The sequence below is a fragment of the Polypterus senegalus genome, chromosome 8 (genome assembly GCF_016835505.1).
Source record: "Polypterus senegalus isolate Bchr_013 chromosome 8, ASM1683550v1, whole genome shotgun sequence".
NCBI classification, from domain to species: Eukaryota; Metazoa; Chordata; class Cladistia; order Polypteriformes; family Polypteridae; genus Polypterus; species Polypterus senegalus.
Genome location: NC_053161.1, coordinates 42,238,894 through 42,263,067, shown reverse-complemented (window position 1 = coordinate 42,263,067; position 24,174 = coordinate 42,238,894). Strand labels below are relative to the sequence as shown.

The 24,174-nt window shown below is 36.8% G+C and overlaps 1 protein-coding gene across 1 annotated transcript in view; it reads right to left on the bottom strand.

Moving 5' to 3' along the window:
• Positions 1–24,174, bottom strand: part of LOC120533920 (lysine-specific demethylase RSBN1L-like) — a 152,011-nt gene that overhangs the window by 117,334 nt on the left and 10,503 nt on the right. The window contains exon 2 of the mRNA XM_039761036.1: positions 2,726–2,830. Within this exon, the coding sequence (XP_039616970.1) occupies positions 2,726–2,830 (105 nt within the window). The remainder of the gene's footprint in view (positions 1–2,725; positions 2,831–24,174) is intronic.

Below are 24,174 nucleotides of genomic sequence, written 5' to 3'. Positions count from 1 at the left end.
TGCATCAATAAACAGCTCGTCTTCCTTTTTATCTGTGACGTGACAAACTGCATGCACGGGTTTTTTTTTACACTGTCTTCCTTTAGCAGGACATTCACTTTTTCCACCGTGTGCTTTGTTTCCGCAGTAGCTGCACTTATGAATATGATTCTATGTATAAGACGCTTCATATTTTTTTGCTGCCTTCTCAATTGTGTAATTCGGTTTTGTTCAGCACTCTTTGGAACTGTTGCTTTTGTCTGCATTGCGTCAGTTCATGTGAGCAGCTTGGTGTTCTTGCATCGAAGGTTCCCAGCTGTACTGGTGCCATCTCGTGTAATGTCAGCTAAGACCCGGCACTTAAAAGTTTCTCTCGCAGTTTCAATGAGTTTGTGCCAAACACCACCCTGACCATCTCATCTTCCTCTGCATAAGCACAGTCCTTCACCCGTGAATATTTACCGGCAGTGTTTCTATTGGATTGCCGCTGACGGACGGCCTTATATGGGCAGGCACTAAATTAGACGTCTATTATAGAATATGGACGAAAAAATAGGTTCCAGTTATGACCATTACGCGTAGAATTTTCGAAATGAAACCTGCCCAGCTTTTGCAAGTAAGCTGTAAGGAATGAGCCTGCCAAATTTCAGCCCTCTACCTACACGGGAAGTCAGTGATGAGTCAGTGAGTGAGTGAGTGAGTGAGGGCTTTGCCTTTTATTAGTATAGATATGTATAATACAGTGGGGCAAAAAAGTATTTAGTCAGTCACCAATTGTGCAAGTTCTCCCAAAAAGATGAGAGATAGGCCTGTAATTTTCTTTGTTGGCAATCGCAGAGGTCAAACGCTTTCTGCAAGTCTTCACAAGGTTTTCACACACTGTTGCTGGTATTTTGGCCCATTCCTCCATGCAGATCTCCTCTAGATCAATGATGTTTTGGGGCTGTCGCTGGGCAACACGGACTTTCAACTCCCTACAAAGATTTTCTATGGGTTTGAGATCTGGAGACTGGCTAGGCCACTCCAGGTCCTTGAAATGCTTCTTACGAAGCCATTCCTTCATTACACGGGTGATGTGTTTGGGATCATTGTCATGCTGAAAGACCCAGGCACGTTTCAACTTCATTGCCCTTGCTGATGGAAGGAGGTTTTCACTCAAAATCTGACGATACATGGCCCCATTCATTCTTTCCTTTACACGGATTAGTCATCCTGGTCCCTTTGCAGAAAAACAGTCCCAAAGCATGATGTTTCCACCCCCATGCTTTACAGTAGGTATGGTGTTCTTTGGCTGCAACTCAGCATTCTTTCTCTTCCAAACATGACGAGTAGAGTTTTTACCAAAAAGTTCTATTTTGGTTTCATCTGACCATATGACATTCTCCCAATCCTCTTCTGGATCATCCAAATGCTGTCTAGCAAACTTCAGACGGGCCTGCACATGTACTGGCTTAAGCAGGGGGACACGTCTGGCACTGCAGGATTTGAGTCCCTGGCGGCGTAGTTTGTTACTGATGGTAGCCTTTGTTACTTTGGTCCCAGCTCTCTGCAGGTCATTCACTAGGTCCCCCCGTGTGGTTCTGGGATTTCTGCTCACCGTTCTTGTGATCATTTTGACCCCACGGGGTGAGATCTTGCGTGGAGCCTCAGATCGAGGGAGATTATCAGTGGTCTTGTATGTCTTCCATTTTCTAATAATTGCTTCCACAGTTGATTTCTTCACACCAAGCTGCTTACCTATTGCAGATTCAGTCTTCCCAGCCTGGTGCCAGCTCTACAATTTTGTTTCTGGTGTCCTTTGACAGCTCTTTGGTCTTGGCCATAGTGGAGTTTAGATTGTGATTGTTTGAGGTTGTGGACAGGTGTCTTTTATATTGATAACGAGTTCAAACAGGTGCCATGAATACAGGTAACGAGTGGAGGACAGAGGAGCCTCTTACAGAAGAAGTTACAGGTCTGTGACAGCCAGAAATCTTGCTTGATTGTAGGTGATCAAATATTTATTTTCCACCATAATTTGCAAATACTTAAAAAAAAAAAAAAAAATCAGACAATGTGATTTTCTGTTTTTTTTTTCCCCCCATTTTGTCTCTCATAGTTGAGGTATACCTAAGATGAAAATTACAGGCCTCTCTCATCTTTTTAAGTGGGAGAACTTGCACAACCGGTGGCTGACTAAATACTTTTTTGCCCCAATATATATATATATATATGTATTGAAGATAAGCAAGTGTGACTAAGTGTAGGGATAATCCTGCTGCGGATATAAACCTCATCCAGGTTTGGTTTCTGCCTTACTACAAGGACAGGATCTGCCTCCTCCTGACCTCAAATTAGATTAAGCAGGGATTTAAGATTTCCATCATATACAGTATATTATTCAATATACAAAATAACTTGTTACAAACTTCAGAGTATTAAATATTAAACTATTCATCAAAGAAAAAACCAAAAGGGAAAATGGAGTAGTGAATGATGCTTAAAGGAAGCACAGTGAAGACTATCCAAAGAGTAACAACGACATAGTCTAGTCAATACCAAAGCCATGCAAGCCCACAAGAATTTCCCAATCAGGATGACCACATATTCAAGACCAAGCAGGGAAGACACTAGGTAATCATTTAATATACTATATACTATATATATATATATATATATATATATATATATATAAAACATTTTTAAAAATTCCTGAGAGCAGACTATCACACAGTAAACAAGTCAAAGATACTTCCAAAAAATGTACCTTTAGGCAACAGCTTAACTTCTCCATTCTCTCTTTTGATTTCATTCATCACTTTGTGTTTCTTCTTATCCTTCTTTTTATCCCTCTCCTCCTTACTGTTTTCACCTGTAAAACAAACCACAGGCATAATGTGACAGTAACTTATTACCAAAGTTAAAATTATTTTTCCTTACCGTAAGGCAATATTTTATAAACAAGTCACTGAAAAGGAAATGTGTATGTAGTACTACATGACTGAAAAAGTCACTGTAAATAGTAAAAATTATTACATTTTCAACTTTTAGGCTATGAAATCCTAGGAGTTTTTCTCTTTTAAGTGGAGGAATGCATTTTGCTGTGGAGATTTGTATACCATAGTAAAATGTATCTCTATAAAAATACTGACAGTCTGAATTTAACTTACACCATTTAAAGCAAAAACAAGATAAACATCTTAACATGAAAAAAATTATCAAAGGATAAAAGTGAACCTTTTAAGTTAAAAAAAAAAATTCAGAAAAAACTTCACACGTATGGAAAACTAACTTTAGATGCACTGATTCTGACTTTTGTATCCAATTCTGATTTTTAATTACTTCAAAATTAAACTTTGCTATTTCAGAATTTGCTTGCCAATTCTAAGGTGCATACAAGTGCCACGTAAACAATTTAAATGATGAAAATACTACATTCAGAATTTTACAATTTGATTACAACACTGAAATGTCTTATATAACAAACTCTATGCAACCATGGATTTTCTTAGCTGCTTGGTCCAACTCAGTTTTGCAGGGCATGAGTCACAAGACGTTTCAAAAATATGTAAACTTGGTGCACAAAAGGTCACTACTTTCATTGAAGTTTACTAAATTTAGTACACATTATTTGAACAAGCACTATCTAACACAAGGTGGTGGGTTTGCTTTCCCTTCACTGAATTTACCATTAGCCATATTCAAACATTAACCACAAAGGGCAATACCTGATCACCTCATTCATCACGCCGGAGTTTCGCAATAAGTTTGAATGCTTTGTTCTCAATTCAGCTATATTTTTAGCCTTAACAATACAATATTTCTATACATTCACATTACTAATTTTTAAAGCAAACCTTTCTTGTTCATGCATCTTTCCAAATGTATTATTATGACCTCAAAAAGTGGGATGTGTCAAACACCTAGTTAACTTGTAGGCAAGGACTACTGATTATTATTACCAACAGAGTAAACATATTTGAGTAGATGATTCATGTTACATCTTTTATTTTCTACGGTCAGTGTTTTTGTTTCTTGGCAACTGTCACTTTACAGCAGCTGAAGCATGGGCCACCAGAAAAGGAACTGCTTATTTGCTGTTTCAATGAAGCTGATCAAAATGACTTAAAATTAAGGTATTGTAGCCCATACATAAGTGAGAAAATTATTTGTAAAGACTAAACATAAAAATGACTCACAGAACTGCATCAACACATGTCAAAAAGAAAAACATCGGAAGTCATGTCTGGAATTCTTTAGGATTGAAGCAAAAGGAATTCAGAGTGGAACTGCAGGAATCATGCTGGTTGTTTTTTTTTTTAAAAAAAAGGGGGATAATATTGTAGGTAATCAAATCTATAAGAATAACTGAAAAGATAATGAGATTAATTGTTTTTTAATACAGTGACCTACACAGTCCAGATAAATGAACAGTGGCTATGCAATCATTCTCTGACTGAAATATAAATATCTACAGATGTCCACCAGCATTCCTTAATTTTCTAACCAGTATCTATTTTTCACAATTGCGCCATGGAGAGATAAGGGCAGACCTCACACACATCTACAACTGCACATAAATGTGTGTGGGATGTGGGAGGACTGCCAGCACCAAAAACAGTTATAGGCTGTAAACACCGGGGGCAAGATTCAAACAAGGTGGTTATTTGGCTTGCTTACTCCAATAATGACATGAGCTCCTCTATTTGTTAATAAGAGAATAACAATTAGAGAAACTTGCACATAACGTGACAAGCAAAAACGCATTCTTTATTGTTAACTCCGAATCTTCAAATACTGAATGTGTGTGATTCTTTTGAATTTGGAAGGCAAACTAATGTTCATTAGTATAACCTAGAAAAATAAATAGCATGTCATATTTAAATGACATTAAAGAATACAGTCATGTGAAAAAGTTTGGGAATCCTTCTTAATTCGTTGGAATTTTTTTAATCATTGGCTGAGCTTTCAAAGTAGCAACTTCCTTTTAATATCTGACGTGCCTTATGGAAACGGTAGTATTTCAGCAGTGACATTAAGTTTATTTGATTAACAGAAAATATTCAATATGCATCATAACAAAATTAGACAGGTGCATAAATTTGGGCACCCCAACAGAAATATTACATCAATACTTAGTTGAGCCTCCTTTTGCAAATATAACAACCTCTAAACGCCTCCTATAGCCGTTGAGGAGTGTCTGGATTCTGGATGGAGGTATTTTTGACCATTCTTTTATACAATATCTCTCCAGTTCAGTTAAATTTATTGGCTGCCGAGCATGGACAGCCTGCTTCAAATCAGCCCATAGATTTTCAATGATATTCAAGTCAGGGGACTGTGACGGCCATTCCAGAACATTGTACTTCTCCCTCTGCATGAATGCCTGTGTAGATTTTGAACTGTGTTTTGGGTCATTGTCTTGTTGGAATATCCAACCCCTGCGTAACTTCAACTTTGTGACTGATGCTTGAACATTATCCTGGAGAAGTTGTTGATACTGGATTCATCCAGCCCTCGACTTTAACAAGGGCCCCAGTTCCTGAACTTGCCAAACAGCCCCACAGCATGATGTATCCTCCACCAAATTTGATAGTAAGTAGCAGGTGTTTTTTTTGGAATGCGGTGTTCTTCTTCCACCATGCAAAGTGCTTTTTTTTATGACAAAATAACTCAATTTTTGTCTCATCAGTCCAAAGCACTTTGTTCCAAAATGAATATGGCTTGTCTAAATGAGCATTTGCATACAACAAGCGGCTCAGTTTGTGGCGTGAGTGCAGAAAGGACTTCTTTCTCATCACCCTGCCGTACAGATGTTCTTTGTGCAAATTGTGCTGAATTGCACATCGTACACCATTGTACAGATACACCATCTGTAGCAAGATGTTCTTGCAGGTCTGTGGAGGTGATCTGTGGGTTGTCTGTAACCATTCTCACAATCCTGCGTATATACCACTCCAGTATTTTTCTTGGCCTGCCAGACCTGGGTTGGTTTAACAGCAACTGTGCCTGTGGCCTTCCATTTCCTGATTACATTCCTTACAGTTGAAACTGACAGTTTAAACCTCTGAGATAGCTTTTTGTAGCCTTCCCCTAAATCATGATACTCAACAATCTTTGTTTTCAGATCTTTTGAGAGTTGCTTTGAGGATCCTATGCTGTCACTCTTCAGAGGAGAGTCAAAAGGGAAGCACAACTTGCAATTGACCATCTTAAATACATTTTCTCATGATTGGACACACCACTCTATAAAGTTCCAGGCTTAACGAGCTAGGTACTAGGGCTGTCAAGTTAGCCAAAAAATAAGGTTTGACTATTAAAATTAAAAAGCAAATATTCCAATTTATTCAAATTTAGATTAACAGGGCCAGGTTGTTACATGTTCGTTTCTACTTACTTTTTTATATTTTACTATTATGGTAATTAGAGCAAGTACAGACAAACAACATAAAATGAAAATCCAAGTGGTTCTCATACAACACTTATTTGAAAATAAAAGCCATCAGAATTCTGCACAGGTGTACTCTATAAAAGGAAAGCATCAGCATTGCCGCCTGATTTTTAGTCTACTACTGATGGCTAGATTAGCTAGATGCTTATATTTAAACTACACAGCTTGTTTGGTGCAAAAGTACAATCTTACACCGAAGTCGCTCAACTCTTCCTACAGACAAGTCCCGCACCCTCATAAAAACATGTTCCTTTCGGCTCCACCACAATCCTGCTTTTTATTGCTCACAACTTTCCATTCATCAGCATGACACATCACAAGGCACAATGTCAACGTTTGTGCCTTTAAAAGATTTAGGCCCCATTTCGTGTTGCTTTTATGGCTTTCTGCGATCGTGCGAGGAGACAGAGACTGCATTTTAACTTCTATTTTAACTGATTATTTATTATGGATTTTACCCCCACGTTTCACTGGTTTTATGGATTGCTATTTATTTGGGTACTATATTTTTCTGAACACTGCACAACTGACACTTTGGTTTTACTTTTAACTGTTGTTAACAAAAGCACTTGAGCACTTGCCACCATGCCCTGGCTTCAATGAGATTTTTTCAGCTCACCTCAGTCATAACTATCGACAGTGTTGGTTCAACAGACATGTGGTAAGAGGGAGTCTGTAGGGTACTGGCATTGTCACACTATTACACAGTAACCAGGTACATTACAAAGTATTGAAAAAAAAAAAATAAAACAAATACAACTTGGCTTGCAGTATTATCCAGTAGTATAGAAACAGTACTCACACATTTGAACATAATGGTCCACATCCGATATTTTAAAACCAAAAGTATCTCCAGACAAAAGACACGGCACCTTTTTTCGTTAAAAGTTCTTCTGTATCATCATGTTCAACTTTATCATCTGCTAAAGCTTCCGTTTCGGAATGTTCTCTGTCCACTTTCACCACTCAATACCTCTGTCACTCGACAACCTCCACTAACGCATGTACTCCGTTGCGTGCGTGTTTATTGGTGCAGCACTAGAAAAAGGTCCCCCCTTAAACAATTTCCCGCTGCGCCACGTTCCAAACGTTGTTTAGGCCATTTAAACCGGTGTTCTGGTATAAGAAAAATCCATACTATAACAAAAATAAAAAACGGTTTTTGGTATGAACCGATATACCGCCCAGCACTAACGTGTACATCACTCAAGATTAAGGAAGAAACAGACAGACAATTTCTCCACAGGGCTGAATTCAGCAGAAAACGTCAAAGAAAACACAGAAAAGGATTTGGTGAACAAAGACAATGAAACAGACATAGATAACCAAACAGTAGACATTGATAGTGACACCAAAACTGTTAATGAGAAAATACAGGATGTTCAGCAACCTTCAAACCAGGTCAAACTATCGAATACAGTGACAGAGACAGTGGAGTCTCTGTGGAAGCAGAAAAAGTCAGAGGAAACATGGAAATTGGTACAATTTTCACTACACTGAGTCTGATGATCTTGCTGGTACCACAGGTTCAGCTGATTTATCCAGAGTTGATGGTCTTAATATTGAACTAAAGGCCAATATGCAGAACAGTTTTCTTCCTAATGAAGATGTTCTTGAGATCAAAAGATGTCATTTGATACAGCTAAACAAGGAGAACACTGCAATTGGAAATACAACATTTTTGAAGAAACTCCAGATCTAGGGTAAAAGTGTCATTCCACAAGATGGGTATGCAGCTTGAAAGAGACACCAGTCGGTATAGTGCCTAAAGCTCACCTTGTGGCTAGAGGTTTTGAGGAATTCGGTAGGGATAAACTTCCACAAGATTCACCAATGTGTTGTCCTGAATCTTTAAGATTGCTTCTGTCATTTATCAGAAGCAATAAAATGTACACTCCACAGATATTAAATTTGTATTCTTGCAAGGAATAGAACGGTCTCGAAAGATTTACTGTATATTAAAACTCCAATTGAAGCTAAGTGTAAGGGAAAATTGTGGAAACTAAAAAATGTGTTTATGGACTTACAAATGTGTCATTCCAGTTTTACAACAAAGTGAAAGAAACCATAAAAAGCACAGGGGGAATAATGTCACTAGTAGATCCTGCGGTTTCCTACTGGTTAGATAAACATGGCAGTGTAAGTGGAGTTCTGTCTTCTCATGTTGGCGACTGTATTGGCAGGATTGGGGCCTTAACGACTTCTTGTGGAGCAGTTACAGCAGGAAACCTAAACAAACAAAACCTCTGCCCTATTCCTATAGACTCTTCAAAAGCCTTGCAACGGGAAGCACCAGTTACAAACACAGAAACTGATCAGCTGAAATAAAAAATTGGTTAACTTCTACGAGTTGCTCGGCAAAGTATGCCAGATGTGATGTTTGATGTCTGCAGCCTTACATCCAGCGTGAAGTATGCTACAGTGCAAGACATCCATTAAACAAACAAAATAGTGAGGAAACTGAAGTCTGAACATATCACATTGAGATTTCAACACACATTTTAGGGCACGATGACTCTTTAACACTAGATTTACCAGAGCCTACGAAAAAACTCATAGATCCGTCCCACCTTAAAATCGCTCCTTAAAACCATTCTCACCTCTCTGCCAGCGTCTTTTGTTAATCTAAATGTGCTGATAAAGAAAAGTTGCAAGTAGCCGGCTATTCCATCCCCCCACCGACTTAGAACGTGCACAAACTTCTCCCAGCTCATGCCTTGATTGATTATCTGGGAGTGAAGTTTTAGAGTGGAAATAATAGATCATTATTTGGAATACACGCATTTCATGTGTGTTCCGTTTCTACAGTAATCCGTGTAAACACATTTTTAAAACAGAAACATTTTTCATATTGTAGTAGTAAATGACAAAATGTAGGCATAAACTATATAATGTATGAAGCCTGAAGTCCAAATATCAAATTAACAGTTTCACAAAAGGTACAAATATAAACAGAACATGTATGCTTATATTCAAAAATATAACTGCAGAAAAAAAGCCTCCTTAGCATGCCACATTGACACATACTTATCACAACTGTCATCGGTAGTGTAATGGTATCAGCTGCTGACTAGTAATCAGAAGGTCACGAGTTCGATCCTGCACGATTCTCTTTTGAGAAGTAAACTGCTCTTATTCTTACTATTTTAAAATAAAAACATACATTTGATTTCAGTGTGTAACAGCCAGTGTAATTTATGATACTTGTAAAGGTTAGTTTTTTTTTTTTTTTTTTTACTTTTCATTCGCTCAGTCGTGTTCAAGCATACTTGTGACTGCATTCTCGTACCAATGCTTGCGAACTGCAGTGCCTGCGTGCACTTTTCGTGGCATTACACATCTATTTTTTGAGCATACCCGTGTCGCTCAAACACAGGAACATATGTTGGTGTACAAGTATAACAAAACAAGTGCACTTTTATTCTAGACTATAAGTGAAGAAAAAATAAAGCAAGTTACAGTAGGCGGTTGATACGACAGCTTGCGTGGTGCAATGCTAAGAACTGCGGATTTCCGATCCATGCTACATAAAATCATCATATTCAAATATTAACAATTCCCAAACACCCTTCCTACATTCACGACATGTGTACTTGTTGCAGTGTACACACCTCCATGTGCTATGGTTTCTATTACACTGAATGAGCACCTGACACTGTACTTTCTTCCCTATATAAATAACATTCGAGCTATAGTGCGTCTCCAAATAAATCACATTTGAGCTATAGCGCGTCTTTATGTGAAAACAGCAGTGTCAGGTGGGGAGGGGGGGGATCGTGAACGCGACTGAGAGAATGGAACTGAATTTAAAAAAAAAAGCTAACCTTTACAATTATCATGCATTTACACTGGCTCTTACAGACTGACTGAAATCAAATGTATGTTTTTATTCTAAAATAGTTAAAAATAACCTTCGCCATTCTGCCTGCCTGAACTCCCTGTTTATCTATACAGTATAGTAATAACAGTAATTTTATTATTATATAGGAGCTTCCTGGTCTGCCTATCATATAGTGCCTTTCCTTCCTACCTATCTATATATTTATCCCCTTAGCTGTTTTTTTATATATCTATTATACAGTGCCTTCCTTGTTTATATATCTAGTGCCTTCTCTGCCTGTCTGTCTGTCTGATTGCATATAGCGCTGAATTTACTGCTCTGTACTATTCTGTCCTCTGCGTGTCCTGGAGTACAAAACAAACAGAACCATACAGCAACATGTGCGAACTGGCAAGATCGGGGAAAAAAACACGTGGTCACTGATTACAAACCGCAAGATGAATGAAAGAGACAATATATGTAAAAACATCATCGCACTAATGCAATATTATTTGAAAACTAACAGCGTCAGATCGGGTTTGAATATGCGCCCGATCCGACGCTGTTCGGTTTCAGATAATAATGCATGTAATGTGCGTTGAAACTGCTGCACTGAATAAGCTGACGCCTTCTGTAAGAGCGTCAGTGTGTATTCAAACCCGATCTGACGTTGTTCGTTTTCAAATAATATTGCATGTACTGTACTATTTTACAATAAAAACATACATTTGATTTCAGTCAGTCTGTAAGAGCCAGTGTAAATGCATGATAATTGTAAAGGTTAGGCTTTTTTTTTTTTTTTTAATTCAGTTCCATTCTCTCAGTTGCTTTCACGATCCCCCCAATATAGCACAAATCGGAAATCAGCAGTTCATAGCATTGCACCACGCAAGCTATCGTATCAACCGCCTACTGTAACTTGCTTTATTTTTTCTTCACTTATAGTCTAGAATAAAAGTGCACTTGTTTTTTTATACTTGTACACCAACATATGTTCCTGTGTTTGAGCGACACGGGTATGCTCAAAAAATAAATGTGTAATGCCACGAAAAGTACATGCAGGCACTGCAGATTGCAAGCATTGATACGAGAATGCAGTCACAAGTACACTGCAGAGCTACAGCGCAACTTTATGTGAAAACAGCAGTGTCAGATTGTGAGGTAGGGAAGGATCTTGAACACGACTGAGAGAATGAAAAGTGAATAAAAAAAATAAAAATAAAAAAAACTAACCTTTACAAGTATCATAAATTACACTGGCTGTTACACACTGAAATCAAATGTATGTTTTATTTTAAAATAGTAAGAATAAGACCAGTTTACTTCTCAAAAGAGAATCGAACTCATGACCTTCTGATTACTAGTCAGCAGCCAATACCATTACGCTACCGATGACAGTTGTGATAAGTATGTGTCAATGTGGCATGCTAAGGAGGCTTTTTTTCTGCAGTTATATTTTTGAATAAAAGCAAGTTTCTCCGATGTTGTCTTTAATTAGTTGTGTTAGTGAATTAAAGGATTGGATGAATGAGAACTACTTGTCTTTAAATACAGATAAAACAGAGATGTTAATTGTTGGAGGGAATGACGCTGATCACAGCAATATTTTGTCGTCATTTAACTCAGTTGGAATCCCAATTAATTTTACTGAATCAGCCCGCAATCTAGGTGTTATCTTTGACTCTAGCAAGTCATTTAAAGCGCATATTACAAAGTCGTCCAAAACATGTTTTTTCCATCTTAAAAATGTTAGGAAATTAAGGCGCTTTCTAAATAAACAGGATTGTGAGAAATTAATTCATGCATTTATCTCTAGTAGGATTGACTACTGCAATGCGGTGTTCACTGGCTGTTCAAACTGTTCTCTATACAGCCTCCAGTTAATCCAAAATGCCGCTGCAAGAATTATTACAAGAAGAAAATATGAACACATAACCCCAGTTCTTAAATCTTTACACTGGCTCCCAGTTAAGTTTAGGGCAGATTTCAAAATCCTCCTTTTAACATATAAAGCATTAAATGGCCAAGGTCCGGCTTACTTGTCTGAACTTATCATGACTTACAAACCTGAGCGCACATTAAGATCTCAAGATGCCGGTCTGCTTAGGATTCCAAGGATTAATAAAATAACAGTGGGAGGTCGAGCTTAGTTACAGGGCCCCTAAACTGTGGAATGGTCTTCCTGCTTCCATAAGAGATGCCCCTTCAGTCTCAGCCTTTAAATCCCGGCTGAAGACTCACTACTTCAGTTTAGCATATCCTGACTAGAGCTGCTGATTAACTGTACATACTGCATCTCTGTTGTTAGTCATTAGCACTATAACATAAGTAACATGATAATTATATTTGAATACTAACCCTCACCTATTCTGTTTCTTTTCTCGGTACCCAAATGTGGCCATTGGTGCCACGGCCCACCTGCCAAGTTGTTTGCCTGCCTATGGTAAAGTCATCCCTGATGGAGGATCACAGGAATCATGGGAAAGAGGGGTCCTTTCATCGGAGCAACGTTTCAGCCGTGGCATGGCCAAATGGGGAGGCAGCTAGATGGATGAGGTCTCCAGGACTCTAAAAATATCCAAACCTAATTATGTCATATCATCTACTGTTAAACCGTACTTCTAAATTTTTTATTATTATGCTGTCTTAAGGAATTGTTCTGTTCTGTATATTGTATTGTATTGTATTGACCCCCTACTTTTGACACCCACTGCACGCCCAACCTACCTGGAAAGGGGTCTCTCTTTGAACTGCCTTTCCCGAGGTTTCTTCCATTTTCCCTACAAGGTTTTATTGGGAGTTTTTCCTTGTCTTCTCAGAGAGTCAAGGCTGGGGGGCTGTCAAAAGGCAGGGCCTGTTAAAGCCCATTGCGGCACTTCCTGTGTGATTTTGGGCTATACAAAAATAAAATGTATTGTATTGTTCTGTTATATTTGTACCTTTTGTGAAACTGTTAATTTGATATTTGGACTTCAGGCTTCATACATTATATAGTTAATGCCTACATTTTGTCATTTACTACTACAATATGAAAAATGTTTCCGTTTTAAAAATGTGTTTACACGGATTACTGTAGGAACGGAACACACATGAAATGTGTGTATTCCAAATAATGATCTATTATTTCCACTCTTCACTTCACTCCCAGATAATCAATCAAGGCATTAGCTGGGAGAAGTTTGTGCACGTTCTAAGTCGGTGGGGGGACGGAATAGCCGGCTACTTGCAGCTTTTCTTTTATCAGCACATTTAGATTAACAAAAAGACGCTGGCGGAGAGGTGAGAACGGTTTTAAGAAGCAATTTAAGGTGGGACAGATCTACGAGTTTTTTCGTAGGATCTGGTAAATCTATTGTTAAAACTGGTCCTGTTTAGTGATGCTTCTCTTGGGAATTTAGATGATGCTGGTACCGAAGGTGGACATTTCTTAATATTAATGGGTGAAGGAGGTAAATTCTCACCACTCTGTTGGCAATCTAAAAGAATAAGAAGGATTGTTGAGAGTTCTCTTGCAGGAAAAACACTTTGACAGATGGAATTGACAATGAAATGAAAGGTGGTGCAGACAGATACATTTGGCCTACTACATGTGTCACTGACAACTGCTCTCTTGTGAATGCCATCAATTCCACCAAATGTGCCAAAGAAAGAAGACCGAGAGTGAAGATACACTACAAAAGGAGACAAAAAACGGGTGCATTTGCCTTAATGTTGCTGAAAGCTTTGAGTGACGGGATATGGCATTTAAAATAAAATATTTATTTTTTTTTTTTTTTAAAGAGAATATAAAACAAGACAGCGGAGATTGTTATGTTTATTATTATGGTAAACATACCAAGACTGAATTACTGTTGTTGTCCCCTTTAAGAAAGTATATCTTCCACTTGGGCATGAGCAGATGATGTTAGTTTTTTTTTTTTTGGATGCTTGTATTGCAGTTCTCTTTTAAGTTAGTGTTTTCTGCATCTTTGTATGTAAAATATTTCACACTCAAACTGGTGTGCTTATTGAAAACTAACATTTATGGCCTTTGAAAAAAAAAAAACTCTTTTAATCTGTTTGTTCATGTTTTTATTGTCCTAAAACGTCTGTTGAGGGCAGCAATTCAAACAGAGAGGGACCGGAATGGAGTGGATCTTTAAGTATGCTCTGGGCCTTGTTAAGCCAACAGAAACTGTAAATATTTTCCAGGAATGGGAGAGGGCATCCGATAATCTTCTGGGCAGTGTTTCCAACACCCTGGAGCACCATCTCCAATACTGTGCAGCTGGCAAACCACACACATATGAATTAAGTCAATATGCTCTATATAGAGCAATAATAGGACAAAATCAGTTTTTTTACCAGCTTTGTAGTGTTAGTGTTCCATGTCAGGTCTTCCTTCATGTGCACACCCAGGAACAGGCTAAGACCCTCTCCACACAGTCCCCACTAATGAAAAGGGGCGGAATATCAGTTTTCTTCCTACTAAATTCAATAATCAGTTCCTTAGTTTTGGTGGTGTTAAGAACCAGATTGTTGTCTCTGCACCACACAAAACGGCCATTCCAAAAGTAGATTCATTTACCACAGAAATTACCTCCGCTATCGTGGTGTCATTCACAAATTTGATGATGCCATTACTGGAGTGTGCAGGTATGCAGTCATAGGTGTAGAGAGTGAAGAGAAGAGGACTTGGCGTGCAGCCCTGCACAGAATCAGTGCTAAGGCTAAGGAGATGTGGGGGCCTACTCTTACCCTATGGGAGTGATCAGAGAGGAAGTGCATAATCCAGAGGTAGACTTGGTCAATTTGGTCACCAGCCTATGAGGAAGGATGTTATTAAATGCAGAGCTAAAGTCTACAAAGAGCAGCCTAGCATAACTCCCCTTGCTATTTTAAGTGGATTAAACCAGCATGCAGAGTTGTACCTATGGCTTCCTTTGTAGATCTGTTTGCCCTGTAATCATACTGGTGTTTGTGGAACATGACCAGTTTCTCAAAGCTCAAATGGTTGTGAAAGAGCGCATTAGCCCAGGTACCTAAATGAGCATTCCCAACACAGAAAATTCTCTTTAAAATGATTTCAAAGTCATTATAAAATTACAAAAAAAACAAAAAAACACACCCCACACCAAAACAAATGTGGTAGTTCTTTTCCAGTGTCATTTACAAGGAAGGAAACCAGCTTTTGTTTCACAGTTCGAGCATAAAATAGCAAGAAGTCAAGGATCTTGAGTTTAAGATTGAACTGGAACAGATCAGGATCTTAACACTACTTTTAGGGTGCCAGAGATGTGATTAAGAAAAAAAAAAATCTGTCAGGAGTACAACTGTGGATGTTCAAGCACAGAAGTAGGGGTTATGGGGTGTGTTTGTATTCAATCCTAAAATTCATTCTGAATGTGTGCGTTTCAGAAAAAGAAGGCTGTCCATTTTACAATACAAGATAACAAATGAATAATTCAATAAGGGCGATTCTAAATGTTAAGTTCAAAAACACATTTATACAATACCACAGAATTTGGCTGGATTGGAAAAGCAGAATGCAGAAATTTGTTTCACCTCAGGTTAAGAGCTGCTCCTTCAAATTTGTGTATAATTATGATTTATTTATTTATTGTTAAAATTCAGGCTTTATTTCAATAATGATATTTCATTTGATAGCTCTACTGTGAACAACATATATAAGACTCGCACCAAAAATCATACAGTTTTCCAGTAACATAGATCTTCCTGTTTGTGGTTAAGTTACATCTTGAAATAAACTGGACTACCGTAGATCCCGTTATATAAGCCAAGAATTTCGTCCTAGATTTTTGGCTTGGAGTTTGGGGGTCGGTTTATACAACGAGTATCGTTTCAGATTCAAGATTTCCAGCGCAATGCCAGTTTTGCCGATGAATACGGAAGTAAATAATGACGAAACCACAGAGCCATCTTTCAGATGAAGAAGTAACTTTGCATGCCAGTACTTTAAATTAAATAAAGAATTTATTCAAAAAAGTGCTTTAGTTGTTGATTTTATTAATAAAATTTATAATAAATTATCGGGAAGTTTAAAATGAAATTTTTTGTTTTGATTTACGATCAACATCTTGCGTTACAACACGGATGCGGTCACGTGTATCCGCTTGCGCGATTGTAAACAAACAACCGAGAGCGTTAGTAGCGTCAGTCGGAGCCCAGATACATGCGTTTGTGGATGTAATTTCCGTCATTGCAGTGATCTATCTATATATATCTATATCTATATCTATATAAAATTCATTAAGACCATGCAAGCAAGACACATAATTGCTAAGGAAGGAAGAGAAGGTAAAAGTAAGCGATCGCAATCGAAACGAAGATGGACATTGTGTGGAAATATCTCCTCCCTTACTGCAGCCCAAAGATGTCAAATTAAATGGCGAGTACAGTATGAAATTGTTTCTAGAATAGAATGCCTTTTATTGTCACTATAAACGCATCTACAATGGGATTAAAAGCAGCTCCTTCAGTGCAGAAAAAAGTTCTGTATAGGGCTTGTATGGTTGTTTTTTAGCTTTAGCATAACGCGGATCTGCGGCCCCGCTTCTGCTTTCTTTCCCTCCTCCGTCTGTGTTGTCTCCTAGACCCGACGACAATCCACGGAGAGCCCGCTGGTCTCACTATGTTGTCTGGGATGTTGTGCTTGTGATGAAAAACACTCGAAACAGATGTCTGGCTCTGGACACCGATGTCTATAAGGTTCTGAATGGTGTAGCGGATGTTCGCCAAACCGATCGTGCACAAACAAGGACACAAAAAAAAGGTACAAAAACAACAAAAAAGTGCACTGAAAAGGAGAGCCCTGAGCCGCTGCGACCATGCGTGCCGTCATGCTCCTAGCTTAATCGAAGTAGGTTTGGCACTTTTTATAACTTTTTGGTTAGTACATTAGAAAAATGATTGGTGTTTTGGTAAATTATGCACATTATATTATATATCAAAAATGCCGGCAGTCTCAAATTCTTACCGATAAACATTATAAATATACCCGAAGAGAAACTTTTAAGGAAATTTAGAAAATTTTGCTTGGAGAAGGGGGTCGGCTTAAATACCGGTCATCGGCAAATACATGTAATTTAGTAGGTAGAGAAGGGGTTCGACTAATATACCGGGTCGGCCTGTATTCCGGGATCTACGGTACTGGTCAGCAAAAAAAAAAAAACAAAATCAACCTAATTGGCTAACCAACACTGAACAAGTCTCTCTCCAAAAGGAAGTTTAAAATACAAAATCATTATGTCATTACTATTCGAGTAATTTACAGGACAGCCATGATTAGTAAATATGTCAACCATATAATATTTATGCAAATAGACATAAACCTGCACTTCAACTTTATTAAAAATTGCACTTGTAACAATTTCAAAAAAATATTACATTATGAGCAATAAGGATATTAAACAAGTGCAACTTTCAACAATGCAATGTAAAGTACATTACATAAAGGCACTATAGGAAGCAGTAAAATTAATATTACTGTGTGTCAGACATTGTCTGTGTGCTTAATCAATTTTTAACACATGAAAATAGCCCACTTATGAATTTTTTTTTTTATATATACTACATTGCTTGATTTTCCTTTATAAAATTATGCATTGCTTGTTTTTTTTTTTTGTTTTTTTTTTTTACATTTTATGCTAAATAAAACTAAAAGAAGAAAGGCAAAAAAAAAGCTGTGGGCTGTGACTGGAGAATTTTCATTAAAGGTCTTTGTTTTGCAGAGATTTCTAGGAAACAGATGGTGAAGTTGGTTAAATACTTAAAAGTTTATTGTGCCAAAACAGTATCTCTCTTTTATATTAAAGTTTTCCCGTTGTGCCCACATTATTTAGCTTTGACCACGCCCTTCCACACTGCTTGCTCAATCATTACTCCTACTGCACAAATCCTCTCTCCGATCCATCCTGTGACACTCTCAGTGCTGCTAACTCACCCTTCAATGAATTCGGTTATAATGGCAGGGCAGAAAAGTAAATTATCTATTCAAGAACATTAAATTTTAGATTGCGACAGAAAAAGAGCGTCAAGAGCTGATAATGAAAGTCGAAAATGAACAAAAAAAGAGCTGCATACAATAAAAATAAAGAACAAAGAAATCTGTCCTATAAACGAGAAAGAGAAAAATATCCCAAAGAATATGCAAACATAAATGCAAAATTGAACCATAAGGCACACTAAACAAAAACCATAAATGCAAAAGTATAATCAAAAAGGTAAATCATGATTTCAGAAAGGTAATACTACCACCAAAGAAAGACTTTTTCTTGTTAAGTAACATAGATCACAGTAATCATCTTGCAAAAAATAGGACTTTTATGCATAATAATCCAGACAAGACAACACAGAAGTTTGTACAAAAACACCGAGGATTTACACTAGGTTATATGATGACAACCTTATAAGAGAGACATTGACACAAGTGACTAAATAAAAAGACACTGATGACATAGAAGAAATGAAAGTTAACAACCTTCTCATTTATTTCAATGATTGTTTTTTTGGCAAATAAATAATATTGCAATGTATAAAACAAGATGACTACTCTTCATTTAAACTAAAGAGAATTAATTGCTTTATTTACTCATCACCCACAAACGTGTACTTAATGCTTCAGAGCTACAATTTTCACATGTACAAGGCAAGGAAGCCCAAGAAAAGAAATGCAGGATTGAATGTGAGAGTACATGCTGTTTGACTAGCAACAAAAAAAAAAAAATTGCTATTTTGTAGCATTTTTATATATCCCATATCATGTGCAGCTCTACTGTTCTTAAGATTTAGTAGCACCTCATGTAGAGTAAGTTCTTGCCATGAGCCTGAAGCTTCTAGGGCAGACTAATGCTACCTAAGAGACTGAGTACCGGTTAAGTAGATTTAGACATTAGATGAACAGTTTAATGAATTAAGACTACTAATCTTATTCAAAACCAACCCCATATGCAGATGTTTATTTACTGGATAAAACAATTAAGAATCCTCAGCAGGCCAAAAACTGACCCATGTACAGTAAATCTTAAAATATTTTCTTGATTTGAGTCACTCTCTTTAATTAGTTTCAGCACTATCATCACAACAAACACATGCGCAACAGTCCCATCACAGGACGTGCAAGGTCAAGACAAAAATAAATGAAACATGCTGCATTTTTTTGCTGCATGATACAAAAGGAAAACTAGCATGATTCTCATTTTCCACGACTAACCTATAAGAAAAGTCTGTGTGATAGAACATAATTTACTCTTTTAACTGAGTTTGTTGATAGCACTTATGTAGGTTCTGCATCCACAGTGAACCACCAACCTCAATTGATTCTTGATCATGTAGAGATGCACCAATCGAGATTTCTGAGGTATTTCTAATCACAGATCTTTATAATGGGAAATCAGCCAGTCTGAATTATAAAAGTATACTTTTTCTAAAGGGAAGGATTACTTGTGTCACACATAAAACTCCTCATTAAATGTAAACATAAACACACAAAATATTAAATTTCAGCTCTGTAGTTTTATCATGAAACTGTCTTCATCAAGCTCAGATGTATCTGAAAAAGTACCTTACCCTGCCACGAGTACACTAATATGTATCCTGCCATTCATTCATATTTGATGACACTTGTAATTGGTGCTGCATACAGACAAATTAAATGTATTATAACTACCAGGATTCACTACAAACAAAAAAAAGTGTGAAATTTCTCTGCCTCCCATAATGCACAACAGTTTTAAAGCTCACTCCAAAATTTCAACAGCAATTTCAAAGGTCAAACCTCAAAGCTTCAGACAACAGGGTAAAAGTTCTCTCATTACCTTGAACCAAGTTGTTCAGATCTTTCAGAGTACAGTCATAATAACACAGTGTCTAGCTCATCACAAACAAGTCAGCCACAGCACATATTCACTCAAGTGTCACTTTTTTGTCTTTGGCGCAAGGTGTCTCATGTCTCCCAAGAGACAGACTTAAATCACATTCTAGACATTGTCTGCATAGGCTTTTTTCCAAATTAGTCACAGGTTTCTTTGCAAATCCTAAACATTACTTTTACTTTTTAATTTACTTCAGTTTGCTGCAGGTGAAGAGGACAGACCACTTCAAACTGGGCTTGTGAGAATGAGTGTGTGACTGTTGTGAACGTGTCCTGCAACCTAAGGTATGGTGCACAGTGATATACAGAAACTATTTTAGAGAGTGGGTTAAAGCAGGGGTTCAACGTTTTTCATAGCAAGGGTTTTTTGTAGTGGGGCATGTGTTGTGAGGAAATTAATGGTTACCTAAAACTTTGAACTCCAATATTTTATTGTTATCACAACTCGACAATTTGGGTAGCTTTGTTTGATCAGGATTTTCTGACTTGTACTTCTGTGTTGGTAGTGTGATTACATGGAATATCCAACTCAGCAACTACAGCCCACAAAGCATATAATGAAGAAAAAGTCGATGTGCTCCGCGAAGTGATGTACCCACCTGCAAGTGTCTAACCAAATTAGTCATAGTAAACATCTTTGCTTAAACTTTATAGACAATCTTGTCAATTTCAAAATGACTTCAGAACAGTAGCTACAGTACTCACACATTTTTGTGCTTGGTGCTTTGAAACCAGTTCTACAGCAATAAAGTTCAAGAAAGGTTGGATCATACAAAAAAAAAGTCTTTAAAGTGATTTTTCAGCTTATTGTTTTATGTCTATTTTCTAAGAAAATGCACACCCCTACAAAATCATCTCAATCATTCTAGGATGTTGAATTCCTTCCAAATAAAGGTATTGGTGTCATCTGGCAAAAATGATTATATATTATTATATCTTTCTATTATATAAAAAAAATCCTGGGATGAGACAAGACTTTTTCCAGAGAGATAATTTCAAGTCTCACAAGACGAGACTTTGTGCCAACAGATTTAACCACGCATGGGGGCAGAAATAAAAGAGAGTAGAAGATAAAGTAGAAAGTCATAAAGAGGTTCAAAAATGTTGGCGCAATACACATGCAGAGCAGGTTAGAGATAATGAAAGTACTAAAAATCTGAAAGTCTCAAAACACTGATAGTAAAGATTGCATTAGTGAAAGCAAAAAGAAATTATTACTCTGTGAAAAAACAGAACAGCAAAAAGAGATTGAATATATGGACATTGGTGATAGTAGTATGTAGATATGGTTCAGCTTTAAAGTTTAAGTCGGAGATTTGTAGATCTTCTAATTCGTGTTGCCATCAGGAAAAAGTACCATTTCTTTCCCAATGAAGAGGCGTATCTGCATGAAAATTTTATTTTTGTGAAAGTGAAATCCACAAACACTACACAGGCAAAATATCCGAATCTACAATAATCTGTTCGCGTTCACATCATTTAATACACGCAGATTTACACGATTCAGGACCATACGCTATGAGAATCTGTGGTCCTGAAACAATTAAAGCTACTACAAGTTTAATTTCAAAGAAACCACAATTCGGTCAGGTGTATATTTATGATCACAGAGAATCGATGCAACATAGACTTGAAAGAGTTAAACAATCGAACATATTAGAAATTCTACAGCCAATAAATGGATATAAATCCATATGTCCAAAACTATCGCACTTGACATGAAATGTATCGTTGTCTTGGGTTTCTATATGAATCCAAAAGATCACGTTTACATATATAATAAACCGGCATGTGACAATTTGTCAGCGATAATTCTTTCGAAAGGCGTATATATCAAGGACAGAGTTAATAATTATGTTTATCCAAAAGCACAGCACGATTTGTCACAAGCAGCAGATGCGGGAAAAGACTAGTGTGCAGGGCCAGCATGGGGGTTGGCGAGCGAAGTGAGCAGGGGGCAGAGCCTCCTAGTATAATATAATATTTTTCATATCAAAATATTGCAGAAAAATACATTTCAATGTCAGTTTTTTCAAACATAGTGTAGTCCCAGAAATCAAACTAAAACTCTCCTAGCAAATTAAACAGTATTTAAAAACTAATTTATTATTTAAAAACATTAATTTAGGAACTAATTAATATCTCAAAGCTATAAAAAGCTTTTTCTCAGTTATGAAAAACTATAGCTTTTTGCAGTGGAAATAGCATTTGCAGGTTTTTACTGTAACAGAGTATTTAACTGGGTAGGTCAAAAAATAGATTTATAGTTTTAACAATGCAAATATTCATCACTAAAGAATATTATAAAAATACCAAACTACACAGTGAATAATTGCTTGAAATACCTTACAATTCTAAAGAATATTTTGATGAATAAACAGTTCTTGCACAAACCTTGTGTCTGATAGATTAGCTCTAAATAATCACACACCCCTCTCTCCGTCTCTTCTTCTACCCCAGTAAAAACAATCTAGTTAGCTTTAATTCAAATCTATAAGTTCATTAACCTATCTAGTAAAAACGGTTGCTTATGATTATGTGTCATAAAATGAAAAAAATCAAGTGTGTAAAAATTATGCTACTGAGGGATTGGAACAACACACACAATCAAAAATTTAAAATATCTTCCTACCAAATGCATGGAGTAACTGCACATGGTACATTCGGGTTTCCAACAAATTCTGTTCTACCTTTTGCTGTTAATCTGAAAGTTTGATGTCATTACACAATACAGAAGCTGAATAACTGCACGTGTACACACAGTAATCAGAATCAATCCCAAACTGTACTCGCAATCAGGAAATTTTACTTGTCAAGAAATTCCAAACACAAATGAACACCACAGACTTGGCTCTCAAAAGATTTACAGACACGACAGCTTGACTTTGCACAACAGTTTAGACCAGTTGCAAGGAATGTATAACAAATAAATAAATAAATAATATTTATTAGGCTAAAGCTGTTAGAATCTCAACTTTACTACAACTACAATAAGTAAAAGTAACACAGAATTTATAATCAAAGAATGAGCAAAATGTATGTTCACCGCTGACAAAATATTTTATATAGAACTGAAAATTCCTGCTTTTCAAAAAAGGTAAAGCTGGATTGTAATCTTTGCTGAGTGAGAGAAAAGCACAAAGACCACAATAAACAACTTTTGCAGTTAAAGTGAGATTCTTTGCTATAAATAGATCATTGTATGAGAAAAAAAATAAACATATAGGCTATAGGTTACCTGTTCATTAACTGGATAATACTGCAATACATTTTTCTCTGTTAAGGCTTTTGTTAGGCGATTCAGTAACAAGTACTGCTCTTGTAACCAGATTATTTTAAAAAATCTGAAACATTTTTGTTGAATTATGTTTTGAAGTATACTATACTTTAAAATTAACACTCCATATAATATAAAAGGTTGTGCTAGTTATGAAACCATATATTTAAAAATAGTTAATGTGCTTTGCAACATGCATAGCTCTTCACACCAAAAATTAACCTCAGCATCTCTGTAGATTTCAAAGTGCTAACCTGAATTTTGTTTAGGTGTACTAAACAGGGAGAGCCACCGATACCTCATCTTCTCCAACTGTCCTTTTTAGATACTGTACAATTAATGATATATAAATATTTCCCAAGAAATGCCATTAATAATTCACCATTATTACAAACTAGAGACATTGATGTGGGTTGTTTAAAATGTATGTAAAAAATCAATAGACTGACATACATGCTTTCTTTCAAAAGAAAACTCTCCACCAAAGTTCATAAAGGACCGATTTTTTTCACACACTTGTTACTAAAAAGCCTTTATTGCCTTACACAAGACTCATGCTCTGCCGTCTATAAATCATATAAAATTGCTCTATGTCTAGGCAACAAGATGTCAAGAGAAACAACCAAAAAATGTAACAACTAGAGACCCAGAAGACTGCTACTTTATCCTCACGATGGCCATGTCATATAAATTTTTTTTTTTTTTGTTTAGAGACGTGATATTTCATGGGAACAACATTTTCAGACTTGTGTTAAACAAATATGACAACATATTTTAGCCTTATGCATAAGATACAC